The following is a 14,422-nucleotide window of genomic DNA, read 5'->3' as shown; positions in this document are numbered from 1 at the left end:
CATGTTGATGCATCATTGCACTCTATAGTGCTAAGCTAAGGGACTTCTCTGACCAGAGGTTTCATATGTATGGGGCAACTTCCTGATTGACGACCTCAAGGTAGAAAAGTTTAGTGGGACGGGACACAAGGGCCTTTGTGGCGTGATTAAAAACCGGAGGACGTCTAGGGCCCGACATATTGCTGACGTACATTGAGCATGAGGTTAAGGTTCCTGTAGCCATCCTCTTCCCCATTCTTGGCTCATTTATAGTGCTGAGGACAAAAGAGGCAGACATGTCTTACCAAAGCAGTTTCCTCAAAGTGTTGCACTGTGGCAGGAAGGCCCAGTCCTTAGTTTCATGTCAACTAGTACCTGACATTTAGTTACATCACATTGTTTCCACAGACAACCCCCTCTGGCACACAGCCAGGTCTGAATTTACAATGCGCAATGTCAACAAGTCTGCATGCGAAGCCAACATGCTGATCTAAAAAAGTACAAATATTGACAAAGTTCCTCAGACTACAGTACAAATGTAGGATCTTATTTTGGCCTGTATTGTCACGGTAAAATAATCCAGCAGCAGCAGGATTTGAACATTTAGTGGTTAGGCTATTAGCTTGCCGAAAGTAGGCTACATGAAAAGTGTAATACTGTTTTCAGTGCATTTATGTAAATTACAAAGCTCATCTGCATTTCCTGCAGTGCAAGAAAATTCTCAGAAACAGAAGAGTGAACAAATTAAGATCCTACATCTTTATTAAGTTGGAAAACACCATTTGGAAAGATTTTATAGGATTATCACAGATAAAGTGTAGATAATGCAGGCTGTTGAACCTCTCAACACAAAACAGAGCCACACTGACAGATGGATCTAATGAAACACATGTTCCAGAGGTTAAAATAAGCGTGAAATCCAATATAGAAGCCTTTAAAACATTTTGATTTACCATGTAACGCATAAAAATATAATTGACCTCATCCCACACATTTACAGTAACTCTGTGGTGATGAACATCCAACCTGTTGTGTAAGGAAGGAACGAGGATGGTGGTGTGTGTGTGTGTGTGTGTGTGTGTGTGTGTGTGTGTGTGTGTGTGTGTGTGTGTGTGTGTGTGTGTGTGTGTGTGTGTGTGTGTGTGTGTGTGTGTGTGTGTGTGTGTGTGTGTGTGTGGTGGGGTGTGTGTGGGGGGGTGAGTGCGTGCGTGCTTGGGGATTTGTGTGCGTGTGTGCTCGCCCGTGTGTGTGCTCGCCCGCGTGCATTCATGAGTGTAGGAGTGTGCACGTGGCCCTACGGGATTTCGATATGATAGCACACTCTCTTGAAGAGCACAGGGCAGTCAGACTAAACAACTGTTATTGTGATCCCAATGGATGGACCTGAACTGAACTGAACTGCTCTGGCTCTGTGAACCCCATCAGTTTTCACTGGGTGAAATGTTCTGTTATAATCTCCACCCGGCACAGCCAGAAGAGGACTGGCCACCCCTCATAGCCTGGTTCCTCTCTAGGTTTCTTCCTAGGTTTTGGCCTTTCTAGGGGAGTTTTTCCTAGCCACCGTGCTTCTACACCTGCATTGCTTACTGTTTGGGGTTTTAGGCTGGGTTTCTGTACAGCACTTTGAGATATCAGCTGATGTACGAAGGGCTATATAAATAAATTTGATACATTTGAAAATTTGATTTGATGAGACTAGTTCTCTTACTCACCCCTAATGGGAGCACATGATGACTGTAGAAGACCCAATCTAATTACAGGGGGAAACGCATCCTAAACATGCAGCAAAATGGCCTTTTGCAGTTCCTCCTAATTCGGTTTAGAATCACGGGAGCTCAAACAGACTTCAGTCAGACTTCAAGTCCCACGTTGCACTATGGATGCTCTCTGAGTACTGGGTACATTAGATACGCAAACATATCTCTATAAATCATTGTTGTGTTTTCATTGGAACTTCAGAAATCCACAAACGCTATGTGTGACTACGTCAGACATCCCCAGCAGCACTATCAGCAGTTTATACGAAGCAAAGATTGCTGCCAAGCTTAAATTTATCACATCTCTAGATTGGATTAGGTTTCACAACTCTGTTCGAAACTTTCAGCATGGATGCTGTATCTCAGAGAGGCCGGAAACAGATTAATTGAAAATGAAAAGATTATCTTGCATTGATAATTGTTAGCCAGCTGAGACACTAACGCGAACATGCCCAGGCTTGTATTTGATCAACCCTCGGTGACAGATATAACCGGAGATGGCAAAAAAACTTGACGCAGCAGGAGGTCCCATTTGTCCCCTTAGCCACCTGCCTTATGCCTTATGCCTGTCCTTGTCCAGAGGAGGGAGTGTCAGGGAGGAGGTGTGGGTGAGTGCCAGGCCAATGTGCCTGGCCCCGTAGGGGTAATGATGGGCGAAAGGGAAACCCGATCAGTCAGCCACGAGGATCACGGAGCACCGCCCGGGGCGAGAAGAGAGATGGTGACAGACGTCGTGAAAATCAAGCCTTGGTCACACCTTGGCTGGCAGTCCAAAGTGTCTGGAAGGCCATCCTCCCATCGCTTCACTACCAAGCCCACAGATGGAAGTGGAAATGTTCTGCCTGGGTAGCAAGGCATGCTGACTGGGTGCTGAGGAGGAAGTGGTTATTTAGTACAGCACTGCAGTGCACACAGACATGGCTAATGCTTCTTTATGCCTATGTCATATTTCAGCTGCTGTTTGCCTCGCATCAACACACAATAATGTCATGGTCTTTCTGAGTAAATAGCAACTAGAAAGTATCATACACTGTTTTCCATCATTTGGTTGAGCAGAGCAACTCTTACGTGAGTAAGGGGTCTCTTGTGAGATATTGTTAATCTTTTAGAGTTGAGAGTGTGGGTGGCATTCTCTCTGGACTGTAACCTTGTCTCACACTTCCCAGCTGTGAAATCACACAGCCTGTCACACAGCCATCACACGGCCACACAGCCCATCACACAACCCCACAGCCCATCACACAGCCACAAAGCCCATTACACAGCCCATCACACAGCCCATCACACAGCCCATTACACAGCCATACAGCCCATCACATAGCCACACAGTCCATCACACAGCTACACAGCCAATTACACAGCCACAGAGCCCGTCACACAGCTACACAGCCCATCACACAGCCCATCACACAGCCCATCACACAGCCACACTGATCTCTCTGCACTGTAAAAACAATACACATACTGTAGATGTTTTACTGTAATTCTAGGCTAGTGCACCCAGCAGACACACACACACACACACACACACACACACACACACACACACACACACACACACACACACACACACACACACACACACACACACACACACACACACACACACACACACACACAACTGCTGCTACCAGACTCTTATTATACTGCTCAGTTCATACACTGTCCCCCAACCCCACATCCACAGTACACATGGAAATATTGGACTATAGATTGTGCCTTTCTGTATTATACTTATGCTACAATGTTTATTCTATTCTACTGAGCCATTTACTTTATGTTCATATTCTTATCTTTTAGATTTTTTTTTATTGTTGTTGCATTGTCGAGGAGGAACCTGCAAGTAAGCATTTAATTGGACGACGTACACCCTGTGCATTCCGTACATACAACTAATAAAACTTGAAACTAACATCCCTCTATTCTATCACACTTTTCATTATGTTCCACAGGTACTATGTATCTTAAGTTATTGTTATTCTATATCTACAGGACATGGCATGAGTGTCTTGCCTTGGATTAAAATCGTATGACTCTAAAATACAGCCATTTCAACGATCCTCCAGTTCTTCAGTATATGTCACTTTCCATTCCTGCAGCCTTTCAGAAGCTTGCAGTGCCGTTAGCAGGGATTAGATCCCCAGGACTGATAGAGGAGAAGAGAGAAAGGAGAGCAGATGGGCCTGTCCTTCATTACTGGGTCAGGACTCAACCCATCTGATCCTCATCACAGGCCCTATTGACTTCCTGATAACGGAAAATAAATAACATCTGAGAGGTAGCGTGATAGTGGATAGCACAGAGGCCCAGGAACAATGGGGATTCACTGGTGGAGTTGCAGAGTTATTTGGGGGTTTCTATTGGTCCCTCCTGCTACGTTATGTTGTATTACAGTCATAAAACAGACGCTCTTATCAAGAGAAGCTTATTGCACAGTCATTATATAGTATATTGACTGTACATGTGAACCCACAACATTTGTGCAGCTAGCACTACCTAGAACATACTACTTAGCAAACATGCTGGAAAATGATTACGCCAAATGCTTTTGTCAAACCTGTTAGTTCACGTTAGAAACCCATGGATATGCATCTATTGTTATCTTTCTCCCGAAGCAGTGTATGTCCTACACATTTGGGTCTACCCTTCAATTACCCCTCCTAATACACAGCGTTACGCACATTCCTGTGTGACTGGAGACGGAAGAGATTGAGATTGAAAGGACCTGTCGTGTGGGACAGACTGTGAGGAGCTTAGTGGAATATAGAAAACATGGGAGGAATCAATGGAAGCATGAAGACAAAAGGGAACGGTTCAACTTCATCTGCAGTGTAAACCCAGAGCTGACTAATTACACTGAAATCCCAGGGCTGTGACCCGGCATTAAAACATGGTGGGGAATTACAGCTCACTGCTCTGACAACAAACAGAGACCCAACGATAGGTCCTGTCACAGACACAGCAATCTGGTGTCCAAAACCCAGGCAGACTCATACGGTGCTGTAATCCGGTTTAATTAAAACACTGTAAACACTGGGAGGTTGTAGATGAGAGTAAACACGCAAACCCACACACACACAAACACATGCGCACACAGACACACTCTAACACACACGCGCATATATGTCTTAATTGTATTGTTTCTATCATTTGTTTTGTCGTGTTGCTTGTATATCGTTCTATTTAAAAGTTGTGTCTATCAATGTATTCGTGTTTTGTTTTTGTTTGTTGTCGGCCCCAAGGAAGAGTAGCTGCTGCTTCTGCAAAAGCTTATGGGGATCCGAATAAACAAATGAACAAATAAACACACACACACACGCTCACAGAGGGGAGGGGAGGGGAGGGAGGCTAGAGCAGTGGTTCTCAAATACTGGGTCATGGTCAGTGACTTTTGGGTTAAGGCTGAACACGTTCTTTTGTCTATTTATTGGGTCACAGGCAGGTCAAATGGCTTCAGCAGGGTCAGAAAGTAAAACCTTGGGAGCCACTAGGTTAGAGACCTGAGTTATATGTCTAATCAAGGCTAATACGACTTACCTAACCATACATAGGGGCTGCCAAGGCAACATTTTGGGCTTTTATGATTTTGTAGCAGAAAACACAGAGAAAGGAGCTACGTTCAGTGTAGGTTGATTGCTTCCAGTTCTGCAAATGTCTGCAAAGGTTTAGTGCGGGCTTCATTGTAACCTAAAGCTTTTGCATTATGTCGAGGCACACAAGTTATTGACTACTCACAAACCCATGGGGGAGACAGGATTGGATACTGTTCAACTTCCTTCAGTGAGGATATACAATTGGAATCTACAAGGATTCTATTGTATGCCGACTCAGTCAAACCATATTTTATCTGGATCTAATGTAGTCAACTGTACTGCCTCCAACCATGCAGCTACCTTAGAGGCAGAATCCTTGGAGAGGGCCTGAGAGCTGAACATGATAGATGGATCAAGTCGACACACATTCAAAGTTCAAATACCAGACATCCATGCTCATCACAGTCCTCAAGAGCACTGGAAATAATCTGCATTGATTTAAATGAGTACTGCACTACACAGTGGTTAGCTATCATGACCTCTTAACATAGAAATGGAACAGTAACCAATAGGTTGTTCTATATTAAACAATATACCTGTATACAGTATATACTGTAAGCATCACGTATGTATTCCACACTCACATAATGCCAATAGGTCTTATAGGCTTGATACAAACAAAACCTCAATATTTTATAACATTTTCCAATTACTGTGGGTTATCCAGTTCCCTTAGGCCCTTAGGGTAAATTTGCACGCAACTGTACACACTACACTCTTTACTACTGTATACTCTGTTCTGCTCCACCCAATGGTACGAGACAGGGGCGGACTGGGACCAGAAATCAGCCCTGGCATTTTTAACACACTGGCACATTTTCTTCTTTGAGGCCCACGCACCAGCCCATTTTCTTCCTCAAGGCCCCATTATTAGCCAGGACATGAAAATGTTGCGTAAAAAAAACAAATAAGACAAACCAAATGTGTGAAAAATGGACCAGCCCATCTGGCAATTTCCCAAAATGCCAAATGGCTAGTTCGCCCCTGGTATGAGAATAACTGCTATCAGCCGCTGTCTCCTGATCCAGCCAAAACCAGACACCAGGGCCCGTATCCATAAAGCGTCCGAGAGTAGGAGTGCTGATCTAGGGCCTTTCAGATAACAATTGTTAAGATTATATGGCCAGGTGGGGTCCTGATCCTAGATCAGCACTCCTAGTCTGAGACGCTTTGTGGATACAGGCCCAGATATGTCATTATTGTTTCTGTCTTTTCCAGTCATCCTCCCATCTGTACACCTCCCATCCTCATCTCCCTCCTGATCCTGCCTCTGAGACCTCTAGTCCCCCTGGTGGTGGGAAGGAAGACGGCATCCTTCTATTCTGACCGGGGCCTATAATAAACCACTCGATATAATAGGATAGCACAGACACAAGGCGTGTCCCTTTTATGTGTGGATCTATTCCTGCTGTCTGTACGAGGAAGTCATGTAACAAATGAGAGCTGACTAGATTCAATTCAGAGAATGATCGAGATCTGAGGAGGACAAATGCTTAATGCCAACCTATAATTGATCTCATTAAATAGACCTAAGCATCAAAGCATCTAATCTGCTCACCGTGACTACTGTCCTCTGTAGCTCGGTAGACAGCGCATGGCGCTTGCAACGCCAGGATAGTGGTTTCGATTCCTGGGACTACCCATATGTCAAATGTATGCACGCATGACTGTACGTGGGTTTGGATAAAAGCATATGCTAAATGGCATGTATTATATATTACAGATAAGAACAGGCTAAATTAGAATAACTGTTCCTTTGTATGATTTGTTCTTCACTGTGCCCACCACTGAAGTTAGGATCCATTTCCAAGCTACTGTATGTTGCTTTGAGGACATCTGGTCCCTCTGTGATCAAATCCATTAAATCCACCATGTCATCATCTCACACTGACACTTTTAACAGCCTTAGCACCTGTGATCTGCGTGATGGATAAACTGCCCTCTCGGTCAGGTTAATGGGGTTAAAGGGTGCCCGAAAGTTGCCACCATGCAAAGAGTTGAGAGGTCAAGGAAGTGCATCAGGCTATGTGAGCTTTGACCCTGCTTCAGTGTCATAGAGAAAAGGACAGCAGAGTACATCAGTCCTGCTCCTGCCTTCATCCAAGCTAATTGGTCAATTGGTCAAATCGTTCTCTACTTGACTACCTGTTCACCCCAATCCATTCTAAAAACCCAACAGGCACTGATGTGATTGTGATTGCTGTTGCATCCTCAAAGGAATTGCCTTGAATGAGGCAATTTATGTTCATTGCCCCTGTGCCCCATTCACACTTCAGCAGGTAGAATCCCTGTTCATAATAAAGGCAAAAAAAGCATTGGGGTTGAGCATGTGTTTTGTTTTAGATCTCTCTCTCTCTGTCTCTCTTTCTCTCTCTCTTTCTTGTGTTTCATTTGAGCTTTCTCTCTCTCGTGTTTCATTTGTGCTCTCTCTCTCTCTCTCTCTCTCTTACTCTCTCTCTCTCTCTCTCGTGTTTCATTTGAGCTCTCTCTCTCTCTCTCTCTCTCTCTCGTGTTTCATTTGAGCTCTCTCAATCTCTCTCACTTTCTCTTTCTCTCTTTCACGTGTTTCGCTCGGGTTCTCTCTCTCATTCAGCTGTTTCCTGAAAGCTTTGTTTTGACCTCAGTGCCATGGGGGCCACGGGCCCACAAAATGTTTTTAGGTCTTTTTCTGAAGTGCCCCATAAATATTTGAACGCTCTGTGGATGAGGAGTAACGAGGGAATAGAGAGAGCGAAAAAGAGCCAGACACTCGAAACACACTGATGATAGATGTTGCTGGAACGCACCCGCCTGTTTTCGCTATTGTTTGAATACGCAAGAGACTTGAGGGGAAAGTAACGACTTAAAAGAGAGAAAGAACATTATCAGGTCATCTGGCAGAGAGGAAAACATCTTTCCCCACTTTAAAGTATTCCAGATTGTTGGTTGATACTCCACTGGAGGGACACTCTGTAACTCAGTGTAACTTAGTGCAGAGTATAAAAATCAAGTCCAGAGCATATAAATCAGGGTTGGCATCAATTCGAATTGAAGGCGGTCAATTAAGGAAGTGATTTGAATAGAAAGCTAAAGAAAATCAAACAACTTTTGAAATAAATCGGTTCTACATGTTGGGAAGTCAGCTGGACGGACTGAAGACAGCTCATGAGAGGCAAAACAAGAAAAGGGGAGGAAAGTTATGATAAGCCCGAAAAGTATTTGTACAACGTTACAGTATAAGATAGGGGAGAGTAATGTTGATTGTTGAAGAAGTAGTTGAGAGAAACTAGAATAATTCAAATGAACATGTACATTGATTACACCTCGTCAATCCAACCAAAATGTCAAATATTGCAAATGAACATCAAATAACCTGTTCAAATGGACTTGTGTGCTAAATGTCAATTTACTTACAATTTTTCTTACAACCAGAATGTTCTTAAAACTATGCCTGCGGATATGTTGAATAACCATGTGTCTCACACAGTTTGTGTAACAAGTGTGAGACCCTGAACAGGATATTTAAATTGTAGGTCCAGGCAACCACACAAGCTCCCAGGCTGCTATTGAAAAGACTGAGGATATATTCTCAGTTTGTCACACTGTGCCCAGGAGCTGAGATCTCTGACTTCATGTCTGTCCCTGAAAAGAGAAGAGTTCTCCTGAATGTACTGCTGAATGTATCTCCACTCATACACACAGACTGAGATCTATATTTTGCAGTCGACTACATACACTTACAGCGTAGTATAGTGTAGTTTAGTGTAGTGTGGTTCACCTGATCTGTGTTGTGCTGTGTCTTGTTTTGTAGTGTACTGTAGTTTCTGTGGTGAGTCTCTACTCCCTATAAGGCATTGGGGGAGGACGAAGTGTCTTCTTACCTGTGAAGAAGCTCTTGACCCGGAGGTAGCTGACACTGAGACGCAGCACAGACAGTTTATCCAGCTTGGAGATGATGTCTGGGGAAAAGGGCAGCATGCTGGCCAGCCGGTCCAGCTCCGCATTCAGGCGGTCCCGGTGCCTCTTTGACGGGTTGGACTTCTCACTCACCGTGGCCGGTTTCCTGGTGAAAACACAACAGCAATATTTTAGTGTCTTTTATTGTGACGGGTTGGTAGCTGTTTGATTCTAAAATATCTGTCAGGCTCAACTGTTACCGGAGAGATGTACTATGCTTTTGGGTGCAGTACGGCCAAGAGTTATGGTTGTAGCAACAGAATATAAACAGGGAATAATTTTGTAAATCAATAAAAGATACTCATATTCTTTGAAGAGTTTTATTAGAGTCATCTTTATGACTCAGTCAAACACATTGATATAGTGAACCATGCAATATGTGAGGTCAATATACATACATGTTTCATTCAGCAATTGCATACACACACACACGCACACACACGCGCACGCACGCACGCACGCGCGCGCACACACACACACACACACACACACACACACACACACACACACACACACACACACACACACACACACACACACACACACACACAGGGGGTAACAGCATTGCCAGTGTCAGATAATCAATACTAACTCTAAGGGCTTGAACACACGTTTGCCTGCCAAGAGTGCTAGCGAACCGAATGCAAACCGATTTGACATATAGAATCGTGCGAAAATGACGTCAGTCAGACGTCAACAGCACGCTTAATGATCGGTAGATGAATGGGAGATCCACATTCAGTGCGATGTGTGCGACCCTTAAGAGAACCTCTACAGACACAGATGGGTTGATAGCCTCCAGCACCACCCATGCCTGTCCAGTGACTCAAATCACCACCCCAAACCATCTCGGCGGTGCCCGTCTCAGATCTCCACTGCGTGGTTACAACAGGTTCCCTTACTACTACCGCTGACCCCTGGCTGAAAACTCTACCTCCTCCCTGCATCGGTCCTGGTCAACGGGAAGAGAAGGTAGAGGTAATGTCAGCTGAACTCCCTCTTGGTTCAAAAGAGACTTGGTTCAATGTACAACTGCAACAAGCTGCAATAGGATTGTGACTTTGAGAATGTTGTTGAGGAAACTCACAAAGCTATTACAGCTGGTTGCCTTACAATTGTACGTTGAATCAACAGTGCTGCATCCTTAGGAGTTTGATTTCTGTCAGCTAGCTACCCCCAGTCAGCTAGCTACCCCCTGACTCTCTTGCAAGCAAACCCAGTGCTTCAATTAAACCAGTCACGCCACTGTTGTTTACTAGTCCAAATGGGAGGTTATTTCACATTTGTGTCAACCGTCATACTGTTTAAGCAATGTAGATCATTGATTGAGATTCATTTAAAATTGAATTACATTTATGTATATAGTGTTCTGAAATTTGACATAAATTGTAGCTCACTGAAACCTGTTGTTGCTCTTTAACATTTGAACTGTTAAGTGCTACAGTAGCTGACGGCTAGCTTGGTTAGCCTATACGGTCTTTTTCTATGGCTAACATTTGAAACCATCAGGTTTCCTACAAGTCATTTTAACTATGCATCACCTTTGAAAAAGTCTGGAACCACAAGCAACCACAATTATCTGCAAACGACTCCTGCCTGCTGTCACTAAAAAACAGCAAATGGCACTGATTTTACTAATAGTATGCCCATAAGAATAAGAACCTGAATATCAAAAGTAACCTTTACATAAAATGAATTTGTCCAAATTGATTATATCTATTACTTATAATTCAACCCAAAGCCATGTGAATATTCGATATGTAATAGCATAAATATGACATCAGCAAATCTATAACATTTTAAATTCGTCCAAACTTTTGCAAATCTTACTAATTTTGTTTTTAAAAAACGTCCAGTGTTTGGTTGGTAGCATAACAGTAGCTAATGTATCTGCATGCTACTTAAATACGAAAATATCACACAAATAATAAACTACATTTTACTATTTGGCTGCCATGTAGGCTATCACAACAGCAAAAATAAAGTAGGAGAAAAAAAACACAAAATCCATAAAAACAACTTTCAACATGCGTGAAATATAATATTATGGAGAAAATGTGTGATTCTTAACTGTTTTTGAACGGGCTTCCTTCTTTTCCTGCCCGCATACATGCAGTCTCCCGGTGGTATCATCGTCTTGCGCTCCGTTAAGGTAACAGGTGCGCTACAGAGAAGATGGAGAAAAGTTTTCAGCGTCCCACATATGACATTGGCTACAAAAAGTTTAATGAACAGCCGAATGAACTCCATAAAGTACATTATGTTAAAGCAGTTCATATAAGTCTAGTGATGCTATCAAGATCGGGTAATCAGAAAGAAAAGTCATAAGAATAAAGAGGATACATGCAATACTATGTCCTCAACAGTTATAAAGACCGTCAATATTTTGTTTACACTGGTGAAACGTAAATATGATGAAAGGCGCAAATTCATAGACAAATCAAATCTATGCTGCCAACTCTCACTACAATTATTCGCATCAAATACATAAATGATGTAGCATAATAAAACGTTGAATGTCATTTAAAAAAAAGGCTACTTGGAACAAAAAAAGAAAAAACATCAAATTAAAACACTTACCAAGAAGGTCTGTCAATATTACTTAATTCCAGTATAATGTTAGATAGGTCATTCAAATTGAATGGGTATATTACAGACGGCACTTCCTACGTGAACAATAATAATTCCTCGAGAAAATACAGCAAACGTCTACCAGAGCTCTGAACTGATGTTTTCAAAGCTCGAGGCAGATGTGGTTGATGCTTTATACCGAATTGAGTCGCCTTCACTTCCTCGCGTTTCAGGTGGCGGATTCCTCTGAATGACATGTCGAGCTCTTCGCACGCAACTGCCTCACAAACAGACTGCGCGCGCACACACATTAACACACACACACACACACACACACACACACACACACACAGAGAGAGAAAGACATTATGAGCAGCACAGGGGGAGGGATCTCACGCAAAGCACCACACTACAAATCTCTATGTAGCAGGGAGATTTTTACTGTCGAGCGCTGTCCGAAATGGAAAGGATATTTGGAGCAATCATTTAGGAAAAATATATTGCCACTATAATATCCATGGACACTTACCTGGAATCGTTTTGGATTCGCAAAACCACCTTTAAACAGTCAACTATTGCTGGATATACTATCTCCTCAACTTGGTTTGAATGGTGCGTTTGGCATTTATTCTAGGTTGTTTCATTCGAAGGATACGCCAGGAGTTTTAATGTTGTACAGTAATGTCTTATTTTGTTTACTAGCCCATTAATAAGTGCGTGCTGTGTTGTATTATGATGGTTTTAAAATGATCAAATAGCTTGAACCGGGGCTAGGCTATAGGCCCTATACAAAGACTCAGCGAACGTAGAACAAATCCAAGCAGTCGAGTTCAGTTAGCATTAGGTCGCTGCCAGATGCTAAGAGATTTTATATAGTCTATACGTACATTTTGATTCAATTTATTGCCCCTTTGAGTACACAGGTTAATATTTGTGTAAGGCTATATATACTGTACAAAGAGACAGGTTGGAGGGAGCAGTGAGAGACTGCTCTAATTTGGTCCATGACGAATCATTTTCGCTTAATTCAATTGATGTGATTGTCATATTGGATCTGTCTAGGTTTTTTTAATTTGTAAAAAGTCAAAAAGTATATTATTATGTCATTTCTGTTTTATATTCACTGATGAGAACTTGACGTTCACCTCATTTGTCATTAATTTACTGTTATGTAACTGACTGAAAACGGAGGCCTTTGATGTGATTAAAATATTTGAAGCCCATTTTAATTAGCTCCCATGTTTCTTGACTTATTTTTATCAACACACAAATGTTGTAAATGTTATGCAAAGGGTGTAAAAACGACTTTACTCTGTCTTTGTCTCTCTAGCTCACAACACACATGCCACTAATGAATGAAGGGTGTAAAAACGACTTTACTCTGTCTTTGTCTCTATAGCTCACAACACACATGCCACTAATGAATGAAGGGTGTAAAAACTACTTTACTCTGTCTTTGTCTCTATAGCTCACAACACACATGCCACTAATGAATGAAGGGTGTAAAAACGACTTTACTCTGTCTTTGTCTCTATAGCTCACAACACACATGCCACTAATGAATGAAGGGTGTAAAAACTACTTTACTCTGTCTTTGTCTCTATAGCTCACAACACACATGCCACTAATGAATGAAGGGTGTAAAAACGACTTTACTCTGTCTTTGTCTCTATAGCTCACAACACACATGCCACTAATGAATGAAGCAACTGCAAAGTAGATGAACACAAACATCTGTAAAGCAGATTTCAGATTAAAGCTTTATCCTCAAAAGGTTATCACACTGACTTATAAAACATGGAGTCTGACTTCCCAGAAAAAGGAACAATCCTATGTAGAAAATGCACTCAGGAAGGCTTGCATGTAGAATAAAACAGAAAGGAAACACACAGAGTGGATGAATGAATGAGGGATTCATCTTGTGAGGGTTCTACCACCATGTGTCTGTGTGATTTAAGTTAAGAGAGAGAGAGAAGTGAACTCAAAGAGGAAGCTTGTAGGATACTGTACAAACCATTTAAACAACACCAGCTCACCAACTCTCCAGACAACAGCTTGCTTGACTGTAGTTCACATGCCTGCATATTATATCACCCTGTGGGGTGAGAGTGGGTACCATCTTCATGAAATAAAGATCTGCAACAGGAAGGACTTGGAGTGCAATGCTTGTCTTCTGTGATGATAGATCATAATAGACATTGGCTTCAGGGTGGTTTCCAGAAGTTGACAGGGCCGGCTCCAGGCAGACATTATACATTTTTTTAACCAAATTTTTTTAAACAAGGTTTCAACTTACTGTTCAGAATCAAAATAGTAGAATACACAAGGTGCAAGTTCCCGAAATGTGGTTATGTCAGCCATGTCCGCTAACAATTTTTAGATTGGTAAATTAGTCTAAACAGTTATCTAAACTTGTAGTAATCATGGCTCCCAACACAATCAGTCGCTGCTATAGCAGGCATTAGAATCAATGTACAGTAAATCCCACTGCATCCTTAACCATAGTCCCTTTAAGATTAGTCTGGGCTCAAGCATTAGTAAACTTGAGTCGTTGTAGCAGAGGCGTGCCTTTTGCACACAACCTGG

General features: G+C 42.4%; 1 protein-coding gene across 1 annotated transcript in view; it reads right to left on the bottom strand.

Moving 5' to 3' along the window:
• The window catches only part of LOC112227851, a 62,943-nt gene extending 50,837 nt beyond the window's left edge, over positions 1 to 12,106 (bottom strand). Inside the window, exons 1-3 of the mRNA XM_024392800.2 lie at positions 11,846 to 12,106; positions 11,337 to 11,429; positions 9,190 to 9,371 (exon numbers count right to left, since the gene is read on the bottom strand). Coding sequence (XP_024248568.1) covers positions 9,190 to 9,371; positions 11,337 to 11,398 — 244 coding nt within the window. The 5' untranslated portion in view covers positions 11,399 to 11,429; positions 11,846 to 12,106. The remainder of the gene's footprint in view (positions 1 to 9,189; positions 9,372 to 11,336; positions 11,430 to 11,845) is intronic.
• Positions 12,107 to 14,422: the final 2,316 nt, after the last annotated feature.

This window comes from Oncorhynchus tshawytscha, linkage group LG29, assembly GCF_018296145.1.
Source record: "Oncorhynchus tshawytscha isolate Ot180627B linkage group LG29, Otsh_v2.0, whole genome shotgun sequence".
Classification (NCBI taxonomy): Eukaryota; Metazoa; Chordata; class Actinopteri; order Salmoniformes; family Salmonidae; genus Oncorhynchus; species Oncorhynchus tshawytscha.
The sequence above is the reverse complement of the archived record's forward strand: the minus strand, read 5'-3'. Positions and strand labels throughout refer to the sequence as shown.